At 44.2% G+C, this 27,850-nt stretch overlaps 1 protein-coding gene and 1 long non-coding RNA gene across 2 annotated transcripts in view; one reads left to right on the top strand and one right to left on the bottom strand.

Moving 5' to 3' along the window:
- AHR (aryl hydrocarbon receptor) overlaps nucleotides 1–26,834 on the bottom strand; it is a 62,902-nt gene extending 36,068 nt beyond the window's left edge. Inside the window, exons 1-2 of the mRNA XM_074271099.1 lie at nucleotides 26,378–26,834; nucleotides 7,466–7,653 (exon numbers count right to left, since the gene is read on the bottom strand). Of these exons, the coding sequence (XP_074127200.1) occupies nucleotides 7,466–7,653; nucleotides 26,378–26,445 (256 nt within the window). The 5' untranslated portion in view covers nucleotides 26,446–26,834. The remainder of the gene's footprint in view (nucleotides 1–7,465; nucleotides 7,654–26,377) is intronic.
- Nucleotides 1–27,850, top strand: part of LOC141544733 (uncharacterized) — a 167,761-nt gene that overhangs the window by 70,028 nt on the left and 69,883 nt on the right. The window lies entirely within an intron of this gene.

Here is a 27,850-nt window from a genome sequence, read left to right as displayed (position 1 = left end):
GAGAGTGGCGATGCTGGCTGAGGCCCCAGGAGATGGCAGAGCTGGCCCAAGATCCCTGAAACAGCTGGTTATCGAACAGAGGCTGATGTCCCTGAATCCTGACTTTTCTATCCGGTCTCACTGGGGCCTTGTTTTATGTTTTGTGTAAATATTTTACAAATTATTTTTATAGGAACATCTAGATGGCAGAGTGGATGGAGCACCAGCCCAGAAGCCAGGAGGCTCTGAGTTCAAAATGAGCCTGTGTGATTCTGGGCAAGTCACTTAATCCCAATTGCCCCATCAAAGAAAAAAATTACAAAAATAGCTATATTTTGATATATACTTACACATATATACACATTTACACATATAACCATGACTACATGATGTATATGTTATATATTGTTATATTATTATATATCACATATAAAGAATTTACATATATATATATATATGAAATAGAACAATTTTTAATATCGATCAAACTATAAAGTTAATCCCAACAAAATATAATTAGAAATTAAAACTGACTTAGAACAAAAAATGGATATATACTTTTTAAAAAAATGGGTGTAACTAATAAGTTTTCTAAATGAGTGACATTTGTCTAGTTTGTACGGATCAACCTTCCATCGCAAACATGGTGTGTTTCTTTTTTTTGCATCTCTAAGCTGTCCATTTTGGACCATGCACTGGAGTGTGGGGCCACATCTACCTCCCTGCGGTAGCCAATTCAGCATCAGGATCCTGGGATAGAAGTGGAAGGGACGCTCAGGGCCATGTGACCAGAGACCTGGGGGTGAAGGCAGGGAGGGGCTTGCTGGCCAGAGACCCTCAGCTTCCTTTCCACTCTTCCCTAGGAGCCCACTGCATGATGTCAGTCAGTGGATAAGCATTTATGAAACCTGGATAGCACGCGAAGTACCGGACACACAGAAGAAGGCAAAAGGCCCCTGCCCTCCAGGAGCTTACAGTCTCATAGGGAGAGAACAGGCCATCCACTAAATGGAAATAAGATCGAGACAGGACAATTATGAACTAATCAACAAGAAAGCCCCAGAATTCAGGGCCTGTAGTGAGGCTTCCATGGAAAGGCCACGATTGAAGCTGATGTGGGCCAGAGGGACAGCCAGGAAATGTGCCCGGACCGGGAGCAACAACGAGGAGACCAGGGTCGCTACAAGCTCACAGAGCCCGGCTCTATGTGCCCAAGGCAGGAGGGCAGAGGCTGGGGTAGTATGAAGGGTGGGGGTTGTGTGCCTGGAGATGACAGAGAGGCCCTGGGGTTACCTTGGGGAGGGGGAGAGCCGCAGACCTGTGCATTTCCTGCCAGGATGATGACAGAGAAAATCATTCACCCGTTCTCCCGCACACAGCTGCCCATGCAGCCACATCGGCCTTGGCGCACCAAACCTACTTCTTAGGAGTCCCTGCTTCCTTCAAAGGCTCGGCTCACAGATCGCCCTTGCAGTTCCCCCCCCCCCGAGTTCTCTGCTGGCCCCCCATTAGACCATGACCCTCGCCCTTCTCCATGCCCCCGGTGGTTAGGACAGAGCCTGGCACCCTCTGAATAACTGCTTTGTCAGCAGAATGATCAACAGAAGAAAAGCCTACGAGAGGCCCACGTCCAAGTGCACTCTCCTTTGCTGGCTGGAGTTTGGTCCGGGCCTGGCCATACGTCACCAAGAAATAAGTCTTGGTTATAGGAATGCCGAGGGAACGTTGCACCGGAGGAACGCACGAGCTAAGCCAAAGGGTGAACACGGCGTTCTCTTCTGAAAAACCTGAAGAATCGGGAGGGAACCGTTAGAGCGGCGGCCAAAAGCTCCAGAAAGAGAAGGAAGAAATGCCAGGTTCTATTTCAGATGTTCTGATATCTGAAGAAAATGACCACAGCAAGGGGGAACGAAGCAAAAAGTTTTCAGTCTCCCCCCACATAAAATACTGAGAGCCGTAAAATTTTTCACTTTTCTGAGATGCAATTGCACTATGGAAATAGCACTTTTTTTTTTTTTTAAGAGAAACAATTCTATCGATATTCAAGAAGTGCGAAACATGTATCCCAATTTCTGCTCTATTTCAGGAAAGTCAGAACTATTCTTACTTTTCAATTTATTTAGGTTTAATACACATTGCTTTATGAATCATGTCGGGAGAGAAAAAACAGAAAAACCATGGAAGAGGGGGAAAACAAAAACAGAAAAAAGAAGTAAACAGCACGTGTCAGAACTATTCTTAACCGACAAATGCCTCAAAGGAATCTTCAGATTGTAAAAATGAGACTTAATTTTGCAAAACATGATATAAGGAGGATATCAGAATTCCCTCAAGGTAACAAACAGGCAACAAGGCTCCTGAAAAGGCCCGGCCGTTCCAGCAAGCCCATTTGGAAGACACCTAATATTTTCAGCTCAAAATAACAGTTGCAAACATTCCAATCATTGAAAATCTTTAAAGGATTTCCTGTAAGTCCCGCCCCCTCCCCCCCAAACAGGCTAAATTAAAGGACCAAGAAAATGGGCCCAGCTGTGGTTAATTAGAAAAGATGGATTAGCCCTTCTCAGTTCTTGGATGCGGTTCTGTTTACTGGCAAAGTCCAATTAAAGTTGATGGCATAACTTATAACATGATGTGTTTAAAATTAAACCAAAGTTTAGGAAAAGACGAAGAATTCCATTTCCAGTAGATGATAAATCCATTTTTTTTGAAAGCAGAGATTCTACCGGGGCAGACATTGCCTATTAATGTGATATTCCGTTTCTCCTGTATCCCCGGTACGTGGCTCCTCGGGACCTCTGGAGACGGGAATTCTCCCGCCTCAGAAAGGATGCAGAGGGAGCCAACCTCCTAAGGGAAGACAGCTGGACTTTGTACGGCAGACCCAGGATTCCTCACCGGGTCCGCACCTTCAACCTTTCAGAAGCCACCAAGCTGCAAAGCCCTGAGGCCCCCAAGCCTTTCCCAGGCTACTCTGGGGCAATGGAAAGGAATTCAGAGGAGGACATGCTCCACATTCTCTCCATTACTCTGAATGTGAAAACATAGCGGTGGTTCCACACTAACCACGGCCTGCTCCTAAAAGGGCTCCTGAGCAGAGCCCCCTGGGAAGCCATCCACCTGGAGATGGAAATGCATTTCCCCAGTAGCGTGTCTACCTTAACAACACCCCAGCTGCTCTCCACTCTCCACCCAGGTGTGTGGGGATCTGCTTCTGTTCCTGGCCTGGATCACTTTAAAGGAGCCAAGCGTCTTTTCTGGGTGAGACACAGCCTCCCACACACAGCAGGGCGTCAAGGTTTGGGGAGCATTTCTGGGCTTTCCCCGAACATATTCCGTACCCTCCTCAGATCTGGTTTCTCTCCAGTGGGGTCTGGCTGGGGGGTCAGTCCTTCCTGGAGCCCTTGGGTCGTCCTCTTCTGATTATTCTGTACTTGGGCGCCATCTTTCTTGTGGAACTGCCAGAATGGGCCTTTCCTACAAAGGACTGGAGGGTGATCTGGCTCCATGGAATAACTACAGAATCTCCAGGACGGAGACAGTCGGCCACCCAAGGGCCAGCCCAGCCCCGTTCAAGAGGCTTAGTGAGCAAGACTGGGCACCAAGGGACCACGTGGTCACTCATAGTGGCTCATGGCCACTGTCTAACCAAGGTTTGGGGTGCGGGGAGGGATGTTGTTATCTGTTTCTGTGGAAGGATTGTGCAAACTGGTGAAATCACAGATTTCTGAGAACCTTGAGAGATAAAGTTCGAAGGAAATGATTTTAAAAATAATAAAATAGAACCAAATGGAAGCTACAAAGAGGAAGGAACAGAAGAAAAGTTTAGAGAATAAGAAACGAGGGGCCAGACACAGAAGCAGGAAGGGACCGGGGTGGGGGCTAAAACGTTCTGGGAGCGGTCCCAGGATGGGGGGCTTCTTCCAGGAGGGGCCTAGAGCAGCTGCCCTGAGCTGGTGGCTGCTCAATCAAGGCAGTAACAGCCTTTAGGTTTTGGGATCAGAACAGGAGACTTCCAGGCAGCCCCTGTCACATCTTGGAGTGATGGTTCTGTGTGTACAGCATCTTTCTCTCTCCTATAAATCCCTTGTTCTCCCCCCAGCCCCCGCCACAGGACTTTCAGATCTTCAGACCTTGCACTGGACTGCTGGCTCTCCCTGCCTTTACCTCTGACCTCTGACCTCTCCAGTCCAGCCTCTACCTGCCTGCCAGACTGGTGTTTCTAAAGTTCAGGTGCGACCATGCCATCCCCTGCCCTCCTCCAGAAGCTCCCTAGTGCCTCTGGGGCCAATCCCAAGTGCTCACTGAGGACAGGCCTGGGAGGCTGCTCTCATTCCACCCATTTAACAGAGAAGGAAACCGAGGCAGGACTTGCTTGAGGCGCACTGCTAGTCTGTGTCTGAGGCTGCATTTGAACTCAGATCTTCTTGAATGCAGACCTGGTTCTCCAGCGATTGGACCATTAAAGCTGCCTCAGGATCAAAGTCCCTGAGCTCAGCATCCGCCTGCATCCTGTAGCATCTGCTGGCCTGGCGAGGCCAGGCCCACCGTTCCCCCTCCAGGAAGCCTCCTTCCAGGGGCCTTTACTGACCCCCCCAGTGTCTCTTTTGTGCTTCTTTTGCATAAATCTGCATTTCCTGATCTCTCCTTCCAGTCCTCTCCCCAAACAGAAGCTTCTTCAGGGCACAGACTGTCTTGGTTTTGTACTGTCCCCCCCCCATGGAGTCCAGTGCCCCCACTCCCCTGCATGTGCCAGGGTGGGGATGCAAGGAGGAATTTCTTTGGTTGGAAAAGACACAAATCCCATGGCTGAGACTGGGGGATAATGTGAACAAGAGAGAGGCTGGGGGAGAGGGGAGAGACAAGAGGGAGAATTTCACATCCAGACTGGGCTGGGCCCATTTAGGGCAGGGCTGCTCTTTTGGTCTCTCCCCTTCCCCAGCATCACCCCAGCCCAGCAGCTGGCACAGGCAGGGGGCAGAGGCTGGATCTGCCCTGGTATGGAGGCTCACTCAGAGCCCCGAGCCAGGAAGTGTCTCAGGCAGGACCCGAACCCAGCTCCTTCAGCACCAGGGCCAGCTCCCCAGCCACTAGATCCCCCTGTTCTTCAGTAAATAATAAATACACGTATTTGGATTGAAATATAGGATCAATTTAAGATTTAAACCCCAAATCAAGGAGCAATTCTTTCTGAGGAAATTGAATCAAAACCATTAAGGGAGCTATAGATTTTTCCTCCTTTTTGGAAAATGTGGCAGAAATGCCAATATACACATAGATGCCCATATCCACATCCCTCGGTGGGGCTTCTGGTATGACAGTCTAAGCTTCAGTGAGCAGTTTGCAAATCCAATAAATCACGTCTTAACCTCTTTGGTCATCCGCCTATCTCAGTTTTGTTCCAAGTGTCCCCAGCTATGCTGAAGTTCTATTTTAGAGTGTCTTCGGGGAAGCTGCAAGGAAAGGCCAATGGATTTGGTTAATTTATGAGCTTGTTTCTTTTTAGAGACCCTTCGCAGTATGGGTTAGGGCCGCTAAACGGGGTGCCCCATTCAGGTCGGATTATTTAAACTAAGAATAAATGGATATATTTTCTTGGAAAAATATCTATTGTTATAGCAAAAACTTGGGTTTCCTCTGTAAGAAGATCATATGATTACTCGTTTATATTTTCTTTCCGCAGGAATTCCCACGCCCCCTGTTTGCATCCTGTTATTCACTTAGTGCTTCCCTCCCTTCCCAGCTCTCACTTCCCCATGCGGGTCTTCAGGGACCGCCGGCTGGCCACTCGGCCCTTTCAGCATCTACCTTCGGGGCAGGGCCCCCCACACTGCAGAACCCAGGTGAGGGCAGCCTTGGCTTGCCCTTCTCCTTCTCCATCTGCCTTTGTCTACCTGAGAAGCCTTCATAGGTAGGATAAATAAAGCAAAGCATCTATGCCAGGCAGGCAGACCAAGGGTGTCCATGTCCACTTAGCAGCGGAGGCCTCTGTGGCTCCAAGAGGGAGACTGGCCTAGGGTCAGAGGCCAGCAGCTGGGGCCTTCTGGCCCAAGGCCAGGCTGAGGGCTCTCCTTTGGGGGCTGAGCGGCTGCGGGGCAGTAGGAACCACTCATATAAAATAGTGTTCCAAATCACTACTGATAAGAGAAATGCAAATTAAGACAACTCTGAGATACCACTACACACCTGTCAGATTGGCTAAGATGACAGGAACAAATAATGATGAATGTTGGAGGGGATGTGGGAAAACTGGGACAATAATACATTGTTGGTGGAGTTGTGAAAGAATCCAGCCATTCTGGAGAGCAATCTGGAACTATGCCCAAAAAGTTGTCAAAATGTGCAGACCCTTTGACCCAGCAGTGCTGTTATTGGGATTATATCCCAAAGAAATACTAAAGAGCAGAAAGGGACCTGTATGTGCCAAAATGTTTGTGGCAGCTCTTTTTGTTGTAGCTAGAAACTGGAAGTTGAATGGATGTCCATCAATTGGAGAATGGTTGGGTAAATTATGGTACATGGAGGTTATGGAATATTATTGCTCTGTAAGAAATGACCAGCAGGAGGAATACAGAGAGGCCTGGAGAGACTTACATCAACTGATGCTGAGTGAAATGAGCAGGACCAGAAGATCACTGTACACTTCAACAACAATGCTGTATGAGGATGTATTCTGATGGAAGTGGAAATCTTCAACATAAAGAAGATCCAGCTCACTTCCAGCTGATCAATGATGGACAGAAACAACTATACCCAGAGAAGGAACACTGGGAAGTGAATGTAAACTGTTAGCACTACTGTCTATCTACCCAGGTTACTTATACCTTCGGAATCTAATACTTAACATGCAATAAGAAAATTGGATTTACACACATATATTATATCTAGGTTATACTGTAACACATGTAAAATGTATGAGATTGCCTGTTATCTAGGGGAGGGAGTAGAGGAAGGGAGGGGAAAATCTGGAAAAATGAATACAAGGGATAATGTTATAAAAAATTACTCATGCATATATACTGTCAAAAATGTATAATTATAAAATTAATTTAAAAATTTGTATAATTAAAAAAAAGATAATCTATATATTTATGGATATTTATGAGTGGAGATAGATGGATGGGGAGAATTTTGTTAAAGAAAAACCACTTGAGAAAGCTGAGGGGGAGAGAAATGCTAAAGAGCCTGGAATATTCATGGAGGAGAACATTACTTTCCAGTCTCTTCTTTTAAAGGCTCATTGACAGATTTCATTTAAGTGGCGACATCTGGTTTGATGAATGAAACTGGAAAATTGATTTTAGAAGCCAATATGCACTTGGCTTTGCCACCACACTCTGAATGAGAATAATAACTGGAGATTTTACTCACATATGGTTAATTTTTTTTTTAATTTTAAATGCCCAAGCAGATGCAATGCACATATTTGACGTATTTTCATTTACTTTACAGGCAAGCTTGGAGAAATGAAATCCTGATGTCTCACCATCAAAGAAGCTCTTGGCTCTCAGGTAGCTGACGCTGAGTCTGAGCACGGACAGCTTGTCCAGCTTGGAGATGACATCCTGGGGGAAGGGCAGCAGGCTGGCCAGCCGGTCTAGCTCTGTGTTCAGCCGGTCTCTGTGTCTCTTGGATGGGTTCGATTTGACTCCTTCCGGTGGCACTGGCTTTACTCTGGGGGAGAAACACACACAGGTATCTTAAAAAACAGAAAAACTACAAGTCATCACTATGAATATTTCTGCTGAAGTTTTCCATTAGAATTTTTGCTGAAAAAACTGTATGGATACGTAGACATATAGTGTATTTAACATATACTTTCACATATTTAACATGTATTGGTTAACCTGCCATCTGGGGGAGAGGGTGGGAGGAAGGAGGGGAAAAGTTGGACAGAAGGCTTTGCAATTGTTAATGCTGAAAAATTACCCATGCATATGTCTTGTAAATTAAAAAAAAAAAAGAAATTTTGCTGAGATATTTTTCTCAGGCACAAATAATTAAACTATTAACTGATTCTTCCCAACCCAAAACAGGCCTTTTACCTTTAAAAGAAAAAGGGGAGGAGTGAAAAATAAAATTAATTGGAATCAGGCGTGAAAATGCTTAAGTATGCACATAGAATTTTTAAAATAACAATTGATTGACTACTGACTCATCAATTAATGAGTTTGTTGAAAATATCACTATCCTTTAAAATGATCCACTGTGATAAAGAAGGGAAAAGACCCACGTGTGTAAAAATGTTTATAGCCCCTCTTTCTGTGAGAGCGAAGAATTAGAAAATGAGTAGATGCTCATCAACTGGGGAATGGCTGAACAAGTTGTGGCACATGAAGGTAATGGAATATTATTGTTCAACAAAAAATGATGAACAAGCAGATTTTAGAAAGGCCTGGAAAGATTTACACTAACTGATGCTGAGTGAAACAAGCAGAACCAGAAATACATTGTACTCAATAAAAGCAAGATTGTGTGATGATCAGCTATGAAAGACTTGGTTCTTCTTAGCAGTTCGGTGATTCAAAGCAATCGCGATAGATTTTGGACAGAAAATGACAATTGCATCCAGAAAAAGAACTAAGGAGACATAATGTAAATCAACACATGCTCTGTTCACTTCTTTATTCTGTTTTTTTTTTTTTCCTCTCCCATGGTTTTTCTCTTTTGCTCTGATTTTTCTCTCCCAACATGATTCATAAAGCAATGTGTATCAAAAATAAATAACTTTTTAAAAACACTGATTTGCTGTGAGAGAAGAGAACCAGCCTATATGCACATGCATGAACTTAACTGGACTTCCTGCTGCGCTGGGGAGCAGGGCTACTTTTTGTCCCCCTGAAGCTGGATGGACCTCCCCAGAATACAAATACCTTCTTCAGCTTCTCCCCCCCTTAATGTACACTTTCTAATAATGTACAGTTTATTGCTGCTCTGCTTTAAGACTTCCCTGGACCCTTATTTCTCACAAAACTCTGGATTATCAGGCTGAGGGTCAGCAAGTCTGCACCAGCCCCACCTCGACCATCAGTGATCAGCTCCCATCTCAGTGATTCCCCTCAGTCCAAACCCTCCCTTCTTCTCCAACCACGCCACTCAGATGGGCCATTTATCTGTCCCAGTACTTTGGGATAACGGAAAGAAGACACATGGCCAGTGTCAAGGACAGTGACTTGCTGCTGGCCACTAAAGACTTGTGGGTTGGATAAACAGCTATCACTCTAACAATTACTTCAGGTCCCTTAGAAAACTCCCTGAAAAGCCTCTAAAAGTCAAACGCTGGAGACTGCTTTTCATGTGCTTCAGATAAAAGATGCTAAAATGAACTAGAAGGAAGCTGAGAAGAGGGAGACCAGGAGAGAGAAGGATCCTCCCTCCATTGCTCCAAGAAGCCTTCCACACTGCCCATCACCCTCTTTTCCTTAATGCTCCCTTTCTTTGAGGCTTTTGGGACACATTTCTCTGTGTCTTCTCTCTGTCTCTGTCTGTCGGTGGTCTTTGTCCCTCCTCCTCCTCCCTTTCTTCCTCCTTTTCTCCCACTTCTCCTCTTCCCTTTCCTCCTCCTTCCCCTCTCCTTCCTTTTTCTCTTTTCTATTTTCATCTTCTCTCTGTCTCTGGGTTTTTGTCTCTCTTCCTCCCTTTCCTCCTCTTCCTCTCCTCCTCTTTTCTGTTTTAAACTTCTCTGTCTCTGTTTCTGGTTCTTTGTTCCTCCTCCTCCTTCCCCTTTTCTTCTTCCTCTCTTCCGTCTTCACTTTTCTGTTCCCTCCTCCTTCTTTTTCTTCTCTGTTTTTCTCTTCCTCCTCCACCTCCTCCTTTTCTTACAGATCTTATCCTCTAACTACAGGTCTCCCGGTGGGCTCTGTCCTGGGCCCTCTTCTCTTCTCTCTCTAAACTACATTAGTTGGGGATCTCACTAGCTCCCCTGAATTTAATGCCATCTGTCTGCCCTCCAATCTCTCCAAACGGATGTCCCACACCATATTCATCTTTCCCTCCAAACCTCCTCCCTTCCACACTTGCCTGGTCCTGCCCTGGGCACTGCCACCCTCCCAGTCCCTGTGGCACTCTCAATTCCTCATCACCTCTCACTCCCCAAATCCCCTAAAATCCACAAAGCCTGAGACACTCTGAATGTCACAGAGTGTCACTGCGGCACATCCTCTCTGCATAAATATTTAATGTGCTGAGATGCTAAGTGGGCAAAGGGAAAAGTCTTTCTTGAGTCTGTCTTTGGTGAGGAAAAAAGATGCCCATCCGAGTGCATGGGAATAAACGTGCACCCGTGTACCGGGTGTGACTGTGGGCTACTTAAGGGTGCGTGGCTGCTTACTGAGCCCCCACACTTGTTCTCCTTTTGATTTCATCCCTGCTGCAGTAAATGTAAAGTCCCCAGCCTGCTGGTACTACCCCCCTCCTCCAAGAGCTCTGAAGGAACCCTCCACCATGTTGGGTGACCTCCATATAAAGCATTTGAGAGAAAAAAAAAAAGGGAACAAAGAGGGTGAGAAGCTCAACCAGGCTGTGATCCTCACCCTGGGAAGAAGTGATGAGACGCAGACTCATTGAAATGGAGAGGCAGATAGACGGATGGGTAGATAAAAGGGTTAAAGAATGGATAGATGAATGGATAGAAGGATGGATGGGTAGATGGATGAATGGAAACATGAAGTCACCATTTATCCAAGGTGCTTCTATTCAATGTGTAACTGGCTGCTCAGAAGAGCTCACCCAGGCTTTCTTTAGTTTTCCTCAAACCCCAGAAGATATAATAGTTTTGTGTTCCAAGACTCACAGCTCAAGCTCTACAGCAGAATCTCAGTGCAGGTCCCTGATTTAGATTTTGGAAACTAAATTTCAATACAGAACTAGTGCAGATTGCCTTTCTTGATAAGAGATAGAGGAAAAAGGAGAGGCAGACAAAGACACACACACACACACACAGAGAGAGAGAGAGAGAGAGAGAGAGAGAGAGAGAGAGAGAGAGAGAGAGAGAGAGAGAGAGAGAGAGAAGAGTGGGAGAGACTCGATCTCTGAAACAAGATAATTTCGGATCAGATAATTTTAGAAAAGTTAAGTTTTCAAAACTTTCAAGACTGCAAACGATACAATGACGATGGGGTGGGAGGAAATGCATTTTATACTCAAAGAATCTATCTGTAAATGAGAAGGCCAGAGTTCCAACCCCAGTTCTGCTTCAGATTTCAACATGCCTTTGGATATGAGACAAATTCTTTTAGCTTGTTTCCTCTTCTCAAGAACAAAAAACAAAACAAACAAACAAGGGGAGTAGAAAGGAGACAAATTCTCCCTTCCAGCTCTATCATCACTGGTTCTATGAAATAAGTATTTTCTGAATACGGCTGTTGAGTCCCACTCACGCTAAAAGCAGCTCTTCTTTTCCTAGGAAAATGGAACCAGAATTCAGACTGAGTGGGGACTGGAGATTAAGTCTTGACTTTATTCCAGGTTCTAGCACTGATTTTTTTTTTTTTTTTTTTTTTATTATATATATATATATATATATTTTATAATATTATCCCTTGTATTCATTTTTCCAATTTACCCCCCCTCCCTCTATTCCCTCCCCCCGACGACAGGCAATACCATATATTTTACATGTGTTACAATATAGTCTAGGTACAATACATGTGTGCGAATATCACTTTCTTGTTGCACAATAAACATTAGAATCCGAAGGTACATGCAACCTGGGCAGACAGATATTAGTGCTAACAATTTTCATTCCCCTCCCAGTGTTTCTTCTCTGGGTGCAGCTACCTCTGTCCATCATTGATCAACTGGAAGTGAGTTGGATCTTCTTTATGTTGATGATTTCCACTTCCATCAGAATACATCCTCATACAGCATTGTTGTTGAAGTGTACAGTGATCTTCTGGTTCTGCTCATTTCACTCAGCATCAGTTGATGTAAGTCTCTCCAGGCCTCTCTATATTCCTCCTGCTGGTCATTTCTTACCGAGCAATAATATTCCATAACCTTCATATACCACAATTTACCCAACCATTCTCCAACTGATGGACATCCATTCATCCTCCAGTTTCTAGCTACAACAAAAAGAGCTGCCACAAACATTTTGGCACATATATGTCTCTTTCCGCTCTTTAGTATTTCTTTGGGATATAATCCCAGTAGTAGCGCTGCTGGGTCAAAGGGTATGCACAGTTTGATAACTTTTTGGGCATAATTCCAGATTGCTCTCCAGAATGGCTGGATTCTTTCACAACTCCACCAGCAATGTATTAGTGTCCCAGTTTCCCCACATCCCCTCCAACATTTGTCATTATTTGTTCCTGTCATCTTAGCCAATCTGACAGGTGTGTAGTGGTATCTCAGAGTGGTCTTAATTTGCATTTCTCTGATCAGTAGTGATTTGGAACACTCTTTCATGTGAGTGGATATAGTTTCAATTTCTTCCTCTGAGAATTGTCTGTTCATATCCTTTGACCATTTATCAATTGGAGAATGGTTCGGTTTCTTATAAATTTGGGTCAGTTCTCTATATATTTTGGAAATGAGACCTTTGTCAGAACCTTTGTTTTTAAAAATATTTTCCCAATTTGTTACTTCCCTTCTAATCTTGTTTGCATTAGTATTATTTGTACAGAAACTTTTTAGTTTGATGTAATCAAAATCTTCTATTTTGTGATCAATAATGATCTCTAGTTCTCCTCTGGTCATAAATTCCTTCCTCCTCCACAAGTCTGAGAGGTAGATTATCCTCTGTTCCTCTAATCTATTTATTATCTCCCTCTTTATGCCTAAATCATGGACCCATTTTGATCTTATCTTGGTATATGGTGTTAAGTGTGGATCCATATCTAATTTCTGCCATACTAATTTCCAGTTTTCCCAACAGTTTTTTCCGAATAATGAATTTTTATCCCTAATGTTGGAATCTTTGGGTTTGTCAAAGATTAGATTGCTATAGATGTACCCTTTTTTGTCCTTTGTATCTAATCTGTTCCACTGATCTACCGGTCTATTTCGTAGCCAATACCAAATGGTTTTGGTGACTGCTGCTATATAATATAGCTTTAGATCAGGTACACTTAGACCACCTTCCTCTGAGTTTTTTTTCATTAGTTCCCTTGCAATTCTTGACCTTTTATTCTTCCATATGAATTTTGTTGTTATTTTTTCTAGGTCATTAAAATAGTTTCTTGGGAGTCTGATTGGTATAGCACTAAATAAATAGATTAGTTTGGGGAGTATTGTCATCTTTATTATATTCGCTCGGCCTATCCAAGAGCACTGAATGTCTTTCCAATTATTTAAATCTGATTTTATTTTTGTGGCAAGTGTTTTGTAATTTTTCTCATATAATTCCTGACTTTTCTTTGGTAGATGGATTCCCAAATATTTTATACTCTCAACATTTGTTTGGAATGGAATTTCTCTTTGTATCTCTTGCTGTTGCATTTTGTTAGTGATATATAAAAATGCCGAGGATTTATGTGGATTTATTTTGTATCCTGCCACTTTGCTGAAATTTTGAATTATTTCTAGTAGTTTTTTAGCAGAGTCTTTGGGGTTCTCTAAGTATACCATCATGTCATCTGCAAAAAGTGATAGTTTGATTTCCTCATTTCCTACTCTAATTCCTTGAATCTCTTTCTCGGCTCTTATTGCCGAGGCTAGCGTTTCTAGTACTATATTGAATAGTAATGGTGATAGTGGGCAACCTTGTTTCACTCCTGATCTTACTGGGAAAGGTTGCAGTTTATTTCTATTGCATATTATGCTTACTGACGGTCTTAAATATATACTCCTGATTATTCTAAGGAATAATCCATTTATTCCTATACTCTCAAGAGTTTTTAGTAGGAATGGATGTTGGATTTTGTCAAATGCTTTTTCTGCATCTATTGAGATGATCATATGGTTCTTATTAATTTGATTATTAATATGGTCAATTATATTAATAGTTTTCCTAATATTAAACCAGCCCTGCATTCCTGGAATAAATCCTACTTGATCATAGTGTATTATCTTGGAGATGATTTTCTGAAGTCTTTTTGCTAATATCTTATTTAAGATTTTAGCATCAATATTCATTAAGGAGATTGGTCTATAATTTTCTTTCTCAGTTTTCGATCTACCAGGTTTAGGTATCAGTACCATGTCTGTGTCATAAAAGGAGTTTGGTAGGACTCCTTCATCCCCTATTTTTTCAAATAATTTATATAACATTGGGGCTAATTGTTCTTTAAATGTTTGGTAGAATTCACATGTGAATCCATCTGGCCCTGGGGATTTTTCCTGGGGAGTTGATTAATAGCTTGTTCTATTTCTTTTTCTGAAATGGGACTATTTAAGCAATTTATCTCCTCCTCTGTTAATCTAGGGAGCCTATATTTTTGGAGAAAGTCATCCATTTCACTTAAGTTATCAAATTTATTGGCATAAAGTTGGGCAAAGTAACTCCTTATTATTTCTCTAATTTCCTCTTCATTGGTGGAAAGATCCCCCTTTTCATTTGTAAGACTATCAATTTGATTTTCCTCTTTCTTTTTTTTGATCAAATTTACCAAAGGTTTATCAATTTTATTGGCTTTTTCATAAAACCAACTCTTGGTTTTATTTATTAATTCAATAGTTTTTTTACTTTCAATTTTATTGATTTCTCCTTTTAATTTTTGTATTTCGAGTTTAATTTTTGGTTGGGGGTTTATAATTTGGTCTTTTTCTAGCCTTTTAAGTTGTAAGCCCAATTCGTTAATCTTCTCTTTCTCAATTTTCTTCAAATAAGCCTCTAAAGATATAAAATTTCCCCTTATTACTGCTTTAGCTGCATCCCAAAGATTTTGATATGATGTCTCATCATTATCATTATCTTGGGTGAAATTGTTAATTGTTTCTATAATTTGCTCTTTCACCCAGTCATTCTTTAAGATGAGATTATTCAGTTTCCAATTACTTTTTGGTCTATTTACCCCTAACTTTTTACTGAATGTAGCTTTTATTGCATTGTGATCTGAGAAGAAGGCATTTATTATTTCTGCCTTCCTACATTTAATTTTGAGATCTTTATGTCCTAATATATGGTCAATTTTTGTATAGGATCCATGAACTGCTGAGAAGAAAGTATATTCCTTCCTATTGCCATTCAGTTTTCTCCAAAGGTCTATCATACCTAGTTTTTCTAATGTTCTATTTACTTTTTTAATTTCTTTCTTGTTTGTTTTGTGGTTTGATTTGTCTAAATCTGAGAGTGCTAGGTTGAGATCTCCCACTATTATAGTTTTACTGTCTATTTCTTCTTGCAGTTCTCTTAACTTTTCCTTTAGAAAGTTAGATGCTATACCACTTGGTGCATATATGTTTAATATTGATATGGCTTCATTATTTATGCTACCTTTCAGCAGGATATAGTTTCCTTCCTTATCTTTTTTAACGAGATCTACTTCTGCTTTTGCTTGATCTGAGATAAGGATAGCTACCCCTGCTTTTTTGGCTTTACCTGAAGCATAATAAGCTCTGTTCCAACCTTTTACCTTTACTCTGTATGTATCTCCCTGCTTTAAGTGTGTTTCCTGTAGACAACATATTGTAGGGTTCTGCTTTTTGATCCAATCTGCTATCCGTCTCCGTTTGATGGGATCGTTCATCCCATTTACATTTACAGTTAAAATTACTAATTCTGTATTTCCTGCCATCGTATTATCCCCAGATTATACTTTTTTCCCTTGACCCCCCTGATCCCCCTCCCCGATATTTAATTTACAAACCCCCTTGTGACGCGCAACCCTCCCTCTTTTTTTTTTTTTTTTTTTTTTTTTTTTTTTTTTTTTAGGATCCCTCCCCCCTCCCTCCAAGTCCCTTCACTTATTCTCCTTTTCCTTTCCCCTTTTCCTCTCCCCCCTTTTAATGAGGTGAGAGAAAATTCTCTGAAAAACAAATATGTTAATTATTTACTCTTTGAGCCTCTTCTGATGAGAGTAAGATTCACACAATGATTCTCCCCCTCACTAAGTTCCCTCAGATATGGTGTATTTTCTATGTCTCTTCCTGGGATGTAGTTTCCCTCTTTTTATCACTCCTTCCCCTTTTTCTGAACCGACCTCCTTCCCTTTACCACACCCCCCTTTTTTTCTTTTATATCAGTAAAATCAAATTATCCTTGAGTATTTTTTATATACCCACAACAAAGTTACAGTTTTCAAGGGTTCTGTGTACCTTTTTCTGTTTCTCTTCAGTCTTGTGGATGTAGATCAAATTTTTTGTTTAAGTCTGGTTTTTTTCTTAGAAACATATAGAATTCCTCTGTTTCATTGAATGACCATCTTCTTCCATGGAAAAAGATGCTAAACTTAGCTGGGTAGTTCATTCTTGGTTGCAGTCCTTGATCTTTTGCCTTTCGGAATATCAGGTTCCAGGCCCTTCTATCTTTTAATGTGGAGGCAGCCAGATCTTGGGTGACCCTTATTGTGGCACCTTGGTATTTAAATTGTTTTTTTCTAGCTGCTTGCAGGATTTTCTCCTTTGTGTGGTAATTCTGCAGCTTAGCCACAATATTCCGTGGTGTTCTTTTTTTAGGGTCTATTTCAGAAGGAGTTCGATGAATTCTTTCCACATCTACTTTCCCTTCTGTTTCTATTATCTCTGGACAGTTCTCTTTGATAATTTCCTGTAAAATAGAATCTAGGCTCTTTTTTTGGTCATAGTTTTCTGGAAGTCCAATAATCCGCAGATTATCTCTCCTAGATCTATTTTCCAGGTCTATAGATTTTCCCAGTAAGTATTTGACGTTGTTCTCCAGCTTCTCATTTTTTTTGTTTTGTTTGACTGATTCTTGGGTTCTCTGTGAATCATTCATTTCTATTTGTTCCATCCTGACTTTTAAGGAGTTATTTTCTTCTTTCACAGTTTTTAGTTCTTTTTGTAAATGCCCAATTTCGTTTTTAAATGAATTATTTTGCTCTATTGAATTTTTTTCCATTTCCCTAATTTTTTTTTTTGAGAATTATTTTCTTTTTCCAATTCAGAAATTCTATTTTCTTGAGACTTTTTTATCTTTTCCAATTCAGAAATCCTACTTTCCTGTGTTTTTTTAACCTTTTCTAATTCACTAATTTTGTTTCCCTGCATCTCCTGTGAATTCTTTATTTTTTCCAACTCCAATTTCAGGACGTTGTTACTCTCTATCATAACTTCTTTTTCCTTTCCCCATTTTTCTTCGATCTCCCTCAATTTCTTAAGAGCTTCTTCTAGGAGAGAGTTATGTGATGGGGGGCAGGAATCGTTCCCCTTTAGGTTGTTATCTTCTGAATCTTTGCTGTTAACTTCCTCGGGGTTGGATACCCGCTCTTTCTCTGTATAGAAAGAATCTATAGTTTTTCTAGCTTTTTTGCTCATACTTAAAAAATGTTTTGGGGTCTGTCCCTGGGGTAGGAAATTATTTACTTCTTTACCAGCTTCCTCCCAGACGGGATGGATGCAGCGGCCCCTGCGCCCGCGCTAAGAGAGAGCTCTGGGAGAGAGTTCCCCACCCCCTCCCTGGAAGCGCCTCAGAGGTGATTAGCACTGCTGTGCTTCGAGGGCGTAGAATAGTGAAGACAGCAAGAAGCTCAGCCTATGTGTCCGGGTGGGGAGTGGACGTCTGCAGCAGGTGACGTGAGAAGCCCCTGCGCTCAAACTGGAAGTGTCTGCCAGAAACCGCGGTCCCTAGTTCAAAGGTTCCGCTTCTCTGGGACTTCCTGGAGCTGAGTTCCACTCCCTCCAGCTAAGCTAGGCAGTGTGTGTTGCCTTGGGCCGTATCCACCCACTTGTCAGTCTCTTAACTATTCTCAGGAGGTAGCTGAGGCCACACCCCCTGGTGCCGAGATCCGTGCCTGAGTCACCCCCAGGGTGGGGGGGGGGAAATCTAATCTGTGTTTTAAAATATTTTGGCTTTCTCTTCTGAACTGCTAAATAATTAGCAGAGAAGAGCTAACAGCCTGTGCCAGATTCCTTTACCTCAGTGGCTTCTCTGATCCCAGAGCCCCTCCCAGCGCAATGGGCGCAGTGTGCCCCTACCCCACCGTCTGTGCTGGTCTTTCTTATTCCTCCCCTGAGAACTGACCTTTCCTGTTGAAACTCCAGATTCTCTTCAGCTGGTAAGTCGTGCTTCCAGTCCTTGTGGTATCTATCAGTCCTGAGCTAATTTTGAGACTTAATTTATCTAATTGGTTGTGAGGGAGTGAGGACGTTCACTGAGTAGTGTGTTTCCTCTCCGCCATCTTGGCTCCGCCCCCTCTAGCACTGATTTATAAGAGCTGAATTTATAGCCACTTGACTTCTATGTTTATCATTTTCTAAAGATGTAAAATGAAGGAAAATAATGGTTCCCACAAATGTCACTGAAATAAGAGGGAATCTGTGGGCAGAGAGGTTGGCATCTAACGCCACAGCCAGACTCAACTCATGGGCTGCTTAAGTTTGGCTGAAATTTTTTTCTTTCATAATTCTTTGCTAAAAGATGGCCGACCGGGTAAGGAATAAAATCGGCTATATGCAGAAATAAAGGTCACGTTAGAAAAAGATAGCAATAGTCTTTAAAAAGTAGAATTATTCTACCATTTTTATTTGTATAGCACTTTATAAATCATGAAGTGCTTCTGTATGCATAATCTCAGTCAATTGTAAAATAATTCTGACAAAAAAAAATCTTAAGATTTGGGGGAAGAAAGATGTTAAATAAAAAAGGAAATAGACCTCAATGTGTACATTCTACAAGATGGATTCATTTAGTATTGAACCAGTTTATGGAAAAACCAATGCTGACTTTCCCCCACTGAGGCCCAAGCACAAAGATGATTTTAATACACAACATATATTAAGTTAGACAAGTAAGTTTAAAAAACTGCTGGGAGCCTTGCTCAGGCTACATACCATTGGCAAGAGAGCTAGCTAGCAACAGCAGCTCGTGCAAATGGAGGCCCCAGAACCAAAGTGCGGCCTGTGGGCAACTGGTCTCTGAGTTTCTCCACCCCTTAGCCTTCCAGGGAACGGCCGGACTTCTGGCTCCAGTCTTTTCTAGAATATGATTATTTCACTTAAAAACGATTTTATAATCTCTCTTCAAGAGCATTTTCCCCAGACAATACTGAGTTCTAACATGTTTGTTTGTTAATGATAAGATAAGTGGAGATCTAACTAACAAAATTCTTGATCTAAATACAATTTCTCCACTGCTTGTAATAAGTTCTGTCATGTTTCTCTCCTCTCAAAAGAGTATTTTCAGGGACTTGGACCCAAATCTTTCTTCCTATTTATATGTTAAGGATGGTTTTCTAAAAACTCTTCCTACTTATATGCTGTAAAAACTCTAAAATTTAAATCATTCCCAAGAAAATCAGTGAAAGAGAAAGCTACATATCCTATAAGCAAACCTCTAATCGTCTGACTAAACTTCATATTCCTAAACTACGAAAGATAAACCTGACATTCTGGAAGTAGAGTCCCTGCTTTGTTTATCTTGGGACATGAAGATTGAATGTGTGTGTATGTGTGTGTGTATATATATATATTCATAAGTTCTACAATAATAAGTGAAGAAAGGAGGCGGTAGGACCCCTATAGGCCCATTTCCTCAGTGGGCCAGGCAGAGCTGGAGCCTGCTTCCACCTCAGGCCAGTTTCTCCAGCTGTCTCAGGGGACAGTCTCAAACATCTGGCTGTCTCTAGGGACAAGTCTAGCCTGCTGCTTCCTCGATTTCCTGAGTCCTAGAAACCACAGGCTTGCCAGAAGATGCTAGACTGGAAATGGAGATGAACTGAGAGATACTGGGTGGAAGCGGCTTCCCATGCTGTCCCTGGAAGCAAGTTCCCAACACACCTTCTGCCTCGGATGGGCCCCGCTGCCTGTGCCCCACCTGGTCTCTTTAGGGACCTGCGTCATGTATCACAGCATCTTGGGTTTGAAGGGGAATGACACCTCAGGGATGGTTACGTTGAAGCTCCTCATTTCACCAATGAGGGCCCCAAGTCCTCCAGAGGTAAAGACCCTTGGCCCGGGCCCCAAGGAATAAGCCCGAGAGCAGGCACCTGGCTCCCTGCTTGGGGCTCCAAGCCCTGTGCCCTGCACCAAGCTAAGCCCTCTTTTCCACATGTCTGCGGGGGCACGAGAGGCTTCCTTTTCCTGAATCCCAGAAAACTGGGAGAGCAAAGGGTAAAACACTCAATTTAACATGAGCTAAAATATGTCATCTTTTCATTAACAGATATTTGCTGAGCACTTTCAACAAGAGTGTGTGAAGTACAGTGGAGAAGATGGAGTCTGCAAGATGCAGGACAGGGATCTTTCACTAGGCCTGCAGCTTTATCCAAGCCCAAACCTCCCTGACCATCAATCTCCTCCTCTGGAAACCTGCCTCAGTTAGCTATTTGCGCATAGGATGAGTTATCACCCCAAAGCAGGTTGCCAAGTCCCGGGAAGGATAAAAAGCAGTAAGATGTGACTGTGGATCCCAAGGAGTTTCCAGTCTAAGAGAAAAGAAAAGCACTCCCAAAGTGTGCTGGCCTGCCAATTCCCCTGAAGTCTTCTCCAAACAGTAAAGGCTACAAAAGGCCACTCTCAGAAGTACCCAAGTTCTGGGACCACTGCTCTGATGAACCCCTGACAAATCTGGAAATAAACTACTTTGATACTTTCCAAGAACACTGTGTACAAACACACACACACACACACACACACACACACACACACACACACACACACACACACACACTACCACCAAGAAAAGTTTTTGCTTCTTTTCCCCCACATTTTGGTGCTGCTATTCTTCGGTGATTTTTCATTCATGTTTGACTCTTTGTGACCCCAGTTAGGGTCACTTAGTGATAAAGATACTGCAGTGGTTGGCCATTTCCTTCTCCAGCTCATTTTACAGATGGGGAAACTGAGGCAAAGGGAAGTGACTTGGCCAGGCTCAAACAGCCAGGAAGTATATGAGGCCAGCTGGAGCTCAGGAAGAGGAGGCCAGCTGACTCCAAGCCCAGCACTTTATCCACTGTATCACCTTTTCACACTTGTCAAAAAACCTTGGAATTAGAGGGAGTATATGTGGATTCAAATCTCCACTCTGCCACTTTACTTACTGTCTGTGTGGGCTCAGCTTTCTAGGTGTCGAGTTTCCTTATCTACAAAATAAAGAGCTCAGACTTGATGTCTGCCCCACATCTAAAGTCCCTTCTGGCTGCAAACCAATGGTCCTAGCAATGGCTCAAAAGAGGCCCCAGAATGAGGACCACTTTGCTTTAGCAAATCATAGGCATGCATAGAGACAGGGGAAATGGTGACCTATGGGACAGTTACTGTTTTCTGACAAGAAGCTCCAAGTACGAAAGGATGAAAATTATAATTCTTTTTCATCTATTGGGTTCTTTTTTTAACGGGTGAATTCACAGTTATGTAGCCTTTTTTCCTCATATGCCTAATTTCTTAAGGAACTCGTCCATATCCTTTGTGTGCTTGTTAAACAAAAGCATTTGGAAGGAAATTGGTGGAAGCAGAAACAACAGCTCAGGTTAAAGAGTCTTGTAAAGTGCCTGATGCTTCCAAAGTGGGGGGTCCGAGCCCGAGCAGCATTCTGACAAAGAAAGTCAAGTTCAAGTTCACGTTGAAAATGCTGCAGCTGTGATCACACTGTACCAAAAGCCAGGTGGCGACATCCTGATTCCAACTCAATCTTACTGTCTAATTTAATACCTGATCAAAAGTGAATCCTCCCTAGATAAACATTCATCCAGAGTTCACAGAAGCCCCATAAGGGAATACAACTAAATCTGGTTTGAAAACATATAAGCAAGTAGAAGATGAAGTAATTCACCGATATATTTTGCCTCTTTTCTGCTGCTAAAAATGGCAAAAATGTAGGCATTTCAACACTGTGTCTTGCCTTTCTCATCATCGGCTCAAATGAGTCCTTCAAATCCTGTAATCACAAAACCTCAAATACACAAAGATAATATAAAAGAACTGCTGAAAGAAAAAGCTTGGAGGCTCTAAATTAGGGAATATAATAATGGTCAGTATGACAAGCTCAACAAAAGAAAAAAGCCCTAACACTTTTTCTTCCACGAGTGGCTTTAGAAAGTGGAATCCGGACTGGTTTGGACCTCAGACAGAACGCGGTTTGGAATCCAGGACAAGGCACGCAGGCTCTCTCCAAGCCTGTTTCCTCAGTAGGGTAAGGGAGGCAGAGGATAGTACCATGGCCGAGTCCCACAGATCCGATTTGGAACGCCAAAGCGTCTCTGGGATCTCCTGGTGACTTTTACAGGGCAGATGAGGTCCGGGAGGGGGACACTTTGCCAGATCCCGTGGCTGAAACTTTCCAAATTGGGTCCTCTCCCTCACAAGAAAGCTTGTGCTTTGGGCTCAAAGCTAGGGAGGAGTGTGCAAGGTAAAGCTTGCAGCACCACGTTAACTACTCTAGAACTAATAAAGAGAAAATGGGTTTGCACACAAACATTTGGGGCTAGCTACATAAAAGCACATCTTTTCTATTCGGAAGAAGAAATGTTGTTATTAAACACTGGAGTGGGTTGTCAAGGCAGGCTGTAGTAGAAACTCCTCTGACCAGCTCTAAAAATAGCTTCTGATGGGGCCCAGATGGCTGAGGCAGGGACTCATCCTGAAGGCAGGGGATGCAGCCGCTTCTGCGAGGTCCCTCTGCACTGAGGGAGACGCTGGGATCCCAGGGCCGGCTCCCCGAGGAAGCAAACAACAAGCCACTTGGGCAGGACTCTGCCCAACACACCGGAGGCAGTCAGAAGCTCAGGATGAAGCTTCTGTTGCCACAAGTGCTTTGCTGGCCACTGGGGGGAGCTGAAGCCTGCGGCGACCGCAGCACATGGCACAGGCAGGGGTTAGGAGCTGAGAGAGGGTCCTCAGAGACCTGGCAAGGAGCAAGGACAGCGCCAGAATTCCAGCCCTTCCCTCCCCATCCCAAATCTTTCAACTATACCAAGAGGGCTGGGAAGGGCTGGGTTTGATTCCACACTTTTTTAAGACACAATATAACAAGGAATTTTATTTGCTTTTTTTTTTCCTATTAAAAAGATAGCCAAAATCACATTTAGAAAATATTTTCACTAGAAGAATATTCAAATGAAAAGTACTGTATATTTCAAGTTATTAAGCTTCTACAAAAAAAAAAAAAGTTAAGTTGCAAAATTCACTCATATCCTCAATCTGGCTTGAGGTCCTATAAAACAGTACTGAGAGAGCCAAGAAGAGAATGTTCTCTTAAGAGATCCATCAACCCATCAAGCACAGTCTTTGATACCCTGAGAAAGAAAAACTCAGGGAAAAGATTTTGGAATTAGGGTGAGCCCCAAAGTTCTCTAGTTTTTAATTGCCTGGTGATTTATGTTCATCCTTAAAATTAGAATAATGTCAATGAAATTATGAATACCTTCTCCCCCACTCTCCAGCTCCCCTCAAAATTTGAAGTGGCCAGTGAAGAACAATTTGATTGACAATTAGTGGCTTTTCTGAGCACATACCCAGCACCCAAACCCCCTGTCTGTATTGAATGGATCCCCTGCATACCAGGGCTGTGTTCTTTTCAGAACCCAAGCAGATCACATGTTAAAGGTAGGCCTGAAAGTATTTGTGTTATCAGAGACTGAAGGATTGTGGCAAACCCTCACATAGTTAACGACAAAGAAGTTGGGAAAAAGGTGAGGTCAAGTGGGAAAAGAGTAATAATTCATTCCCTTCTTTATAGCTTATCACTCGTCCTATTTGAGATGTAAAATAAAGAACATGAGCACTATGGGTCAAAAATGATAGAATTTTAATACTTATTCTTTGAGGATTAAACAAAAGTTTCTTATAACTTCAGAATTAACTTTGCTTCTCAGAGGGGACAACAAAGAGAACATTAAAATATTATTTTGCTAAAATAATTATGCAATTTACTCATCTTACAGAATTCAATGAAAACCATAAGACATTATATATTTTTTAAAACCTGCCTAAAAAAATCAATATTTTATTAAAGACTATTTAAGTGCATAATCCTTTGATCTGACATGTAGAAAAGAAATAATCAAAGCATCTACGGAAATCTAAAAGACTTCAACACTTTCGACTTATTCTACTAATAAACATGAACAGAGACTGCACATACTCGTATTGTAAATTTCATTAAAAAATTTGAAATTCAAAAATAATCAAAGCATCTATGGAAATCTAAAAGACACTTTCGAGGTATTCTACTAATAAACACGAACAGAGACTGCACACACTTGTATTGTAAGTTTCATTAAAAAATTTGAAATTCAAAAATAATCAAAGCATCTATGGAAATCTAAAAGATTTTAACGATTTGGACTTATTCTACTAATAAACATAATCAGAGATTGTGCATACACCAATATTTTAAGTAGCATAAGCAAAATTTGAAATTCAAAAATAATCAAATCTAAAAGACTTCAATACTTTCGACTTACTCTACTAATAAACATGAACTCGTATTTTAAGTGTCATAAACAAAATTTGAAATTAAAAAATAACTAAAGCATCTATGGAAATCTACAAGACTTCAATGTTGGACTTATTCTATTAATAAACATAGCTTGTGCACACACCACTATTTAAGGGGCATAAATGCACAAAATTTGAAACCCAAATAGAGAATTGTAAATATAAAGTATCTTATAAGATGTAAAGTGTATCAATGGAACAATTCACCAACTCACACTACTCCCAATCCAGGCAGGAAATTCACAGACTCAGCTAAAAACCTCATGTAATGCACACTGTCTAAAGATGTTGCTGTCACAGTGGGTGCATGCTATTTTAATTAGTGTCTATTTATGGTACTATTATGGAGTTCATATGTTAATGTCAATTTAGATTTTTTCAGAGCTAACTCGAAGTAAGATCACTGAGAGCCAAGAGGAAAAAATGCAAACTTAAATGAGCTATTGCCTATTTAAAGAAACTTTCTTAGAGTTTTGTTCATTCTGGCTACTTCAGACACAATTGCCGTGCATCTATCTGCCACGATTTCCGAGTGTTTATGCACAAGGAACACCTCCAGTGTTGGAGTTCGGATGTGAAATTCCCTCCTTGTCAATATCTGAAAGTGTCAATATCTGAACTAAACATAGTAGCGAGTGAGAATGTGGGAACAGTTTAGATCTAGGAACCTCCATAATCTGTGTATCTGAACCGCCCGAGGCGAGACAGAGAGGGGCTCCGCTTGCCTCAGAAAGACCCCTCACTTCTCATAAAAACCAGCCGAGAGCGCATAAGCAACTTCCCAGTCTAACTCTCCCAGCCCCAGTTCCGAGGAGTTAGAGATCCGCACGGGTGGAGGGCGGTTTCACACTGAGAATTCCTCACAGCTCTGCAATCTCGGCTTTCAAAAATACAGAAAGAAACCGTCTCTCGGCTGCGAGCAGAGAGCCCGTGGAAAACGCTCACGTTCAGGAAACGGGGAAAAATTCTCCAACTCTGTTCAAAGTTTGGGATTTCACAAAGAGAGTTTCCGCGGAACGGGTGGGGGAGGCAGCGTAGCCGCAGCTTTGCCTCCAGTGTCTTTTTCTGGTTTTTACTTCGGTGCCAAGGAACCAAAGTGAAGGGAGGCTCGAGGGAGGCTCCTGCGCCAAGGTGCACTAGTATTTCCCAAGCACGAAAGGTTAAAGCGGCCGCGGAAGAGAGCCGCTGCCCAGGGCGGACTGGCTCCCAAGGGAGCGCCCCGGCCTCCGGGACTGTCCGGGAGCGCCGCTGGACAGCTCTGCGCCCCCCGGCCCGGCTCCTCAGCCCCGCCGCTTTGCTCGCCCCGAGAAACCGCGATAGACGAGGGAGCCCGAGGGGGCCCCGAGACGGAGGGTTCCAAGAAAAGTTCCGGCAGCCCCGCGCTAAGGAGCCCGGAGACCCCTCTCCCGCCCTTCAATTCTTGAGGGAGGGGACCACCAGACTCAGAAGAGGGGCGGGAGGAAGGCGCGGAATCCCGGCGGCTCCGCGACCAACTCTGGGTCCCGGGTTCCAGGAGCGACCCCTAGTCCCGGCTCCGACCCTCCCGGCGCTCCCCGGCCGCGGGCCTCTGCCGCCTCGCTCCTGGACTTTACAAAGTAAGAGACGGAAGCCCAGAGAGCGGCCGGAGGCCAGACTCTCCCCGGCCCGGGGCTGGGGGTCCCACAAGAGGGAACAAGCACAGGCAGGGCTCGTGTCCTGGAAGGGGACAGCGAGCGCGGGGACCAGGGGTCCTGGAAGGGGGCAGCGAGCGCGGGGACCAGGGTCCTGCAAGGGGGCAGCGAGCGCGGGGACCGGGGGTCCTGGGAGGGGGCAGCGAGCGCGGGGACCGGGAGTCCTGCCAGGGGGCAGCGCCGGGGAGGTTCGGACTTTCCCCGCTCGGGTCCCAGTGGGCGCGGGCTCTTACGTTTTCTGCACCGGCTTCCTCCGCTTGCGGCTGGCGTAGGTGATGTGGGTGCCGCCCGCGCCGCTCATGGCCGCGGTCCCGCGGGGTGCGGGCTGCGCGCGGGCTCCGGCGGCCGCAGGTGGCGGGCGCGCGGCCGCAGGTGAGGCGGCGGCTGCGGGCGGGCGGGTGCACGCAGCGGGGGGGCGGGCAGCGGGGCGCAGGCGCACAGGGCTCCGCTCCCTCGGCCCGCGAGTCCCGGGAGCCCCCGCGAGCCCCGCTTCACTCGGGACTTTGGGGGCAGAGAGTACGGCAGGGGCCCGCGCCTGTGGGTTCCCCGAGGGGCTTCCCCGGCTCCGTCCGTCCGTCCGGGACCTCAGAGCCGCCGCCGCCGAGGCTACTCCTGGCGCCGCCGCCACCAAGTCACCCAGAGCACTCCGTCCCCGCCCGGCCACCTCCAGGCAGCCTGACAGCCGCGCCCTTCGGCCCCGCCCCCTCAAGCCCCGCCCCCTCTCCATCCTCTGCCCGGGCCCGCCCCCTCGCGCTTGCGTCACACGTCGGGCTGCCGGCCCTCTTCCGGCGCCATCTTGGTAAGGTCGGAGAGATGCGATGGCCGCACCCCCAGGGCCCTAAGCACGTGTGCTGCCCTCCTGGGAGGGACGTGGGCTCTCACCCGGCTTGGCCCTCTTCTTTGGCGGGTGGCCCTAAGCCTCGATTTCCCCCTCAGTAAATCGGGAGCCGCCTCTGTGGGGCGGGGCCGCAAAGTGTGGGAAGCTCCAGGCCCTGCCCTCAGGGCGCTTCCTCTCCGGGAGGGCGCCCCGAAGGCACTGGGCCCGGGCACCCGCAGCCCGGACCCCTCACAGAGCCTGGAGGCAGAGCCCAGCTGCCCACGCACGGCGGGTGCCCTGTGACCCCCGCGATGCCCGCCTCCCTCCAGCTCCCGGACCAAACGCTTTGCTAAAAGCTGAATGAGGGCAAACATCTGCCCTCCAGAAGCCGACGTTCTGGGCGTATTATAAGGGAGTGGCGGCCGGGCAGCCGTGTCTCAGGCCCGTTAGATGTGCGGTAGACAGACCGCCAGGCCAAGGTAACAAGACCCGAGTTCACATCCAGTTGCAAGGTTTGGAGGACAGTGACCCTGGGAGTGGGAAAAAGGATGTCTTCCCTCCCTCCCGGACCCCAAACTTTATTCACCCTGTCCAAGTCACAGCTTGAGACAAGGGGAAAAGTCAGTAGCATCCTAGGGGAGATCAACCAAGCAATAAAAACGTATTAAGTGTCTGCTATGTGACAGCCACGTGCTGGAGATAATCACAGAGGCGAAATGCAGTCTCTGCCCTCAAGAAGCTTATAAAACATGAAAATGAGAAAACGCATTTTATTCTTTTAATAAAGGAGGGAAAGAGAAGACCGGCAAAGTTAGAAATAATCTGAGATGTCGAGGATGTGGATGACGGATGTTTTATGGTGTAAAAAAGTCAAAAGAGAATTCACGAG

The sequence above is a fragment of the Sminthopsis crassicaudata genome, chromosome 5, assembly GCF_048593235.1.
Source record: "Sminthopsis crassicaudata isolate SCR6 chromosome 5, ASM4859323v1, whole genome shotgun sequence".
In the NCBI taxonomy this organism is placed as follows: Eukaryota; Metazoa; Chordata; class Mammalia; order Dasyuromorphia; family Dasyuridae; genus Sminthopsis; species Sminthopsis crassicaudata.
This window is presented reverse-complemented; position numbering and strand designations above follow the sequence as displayed.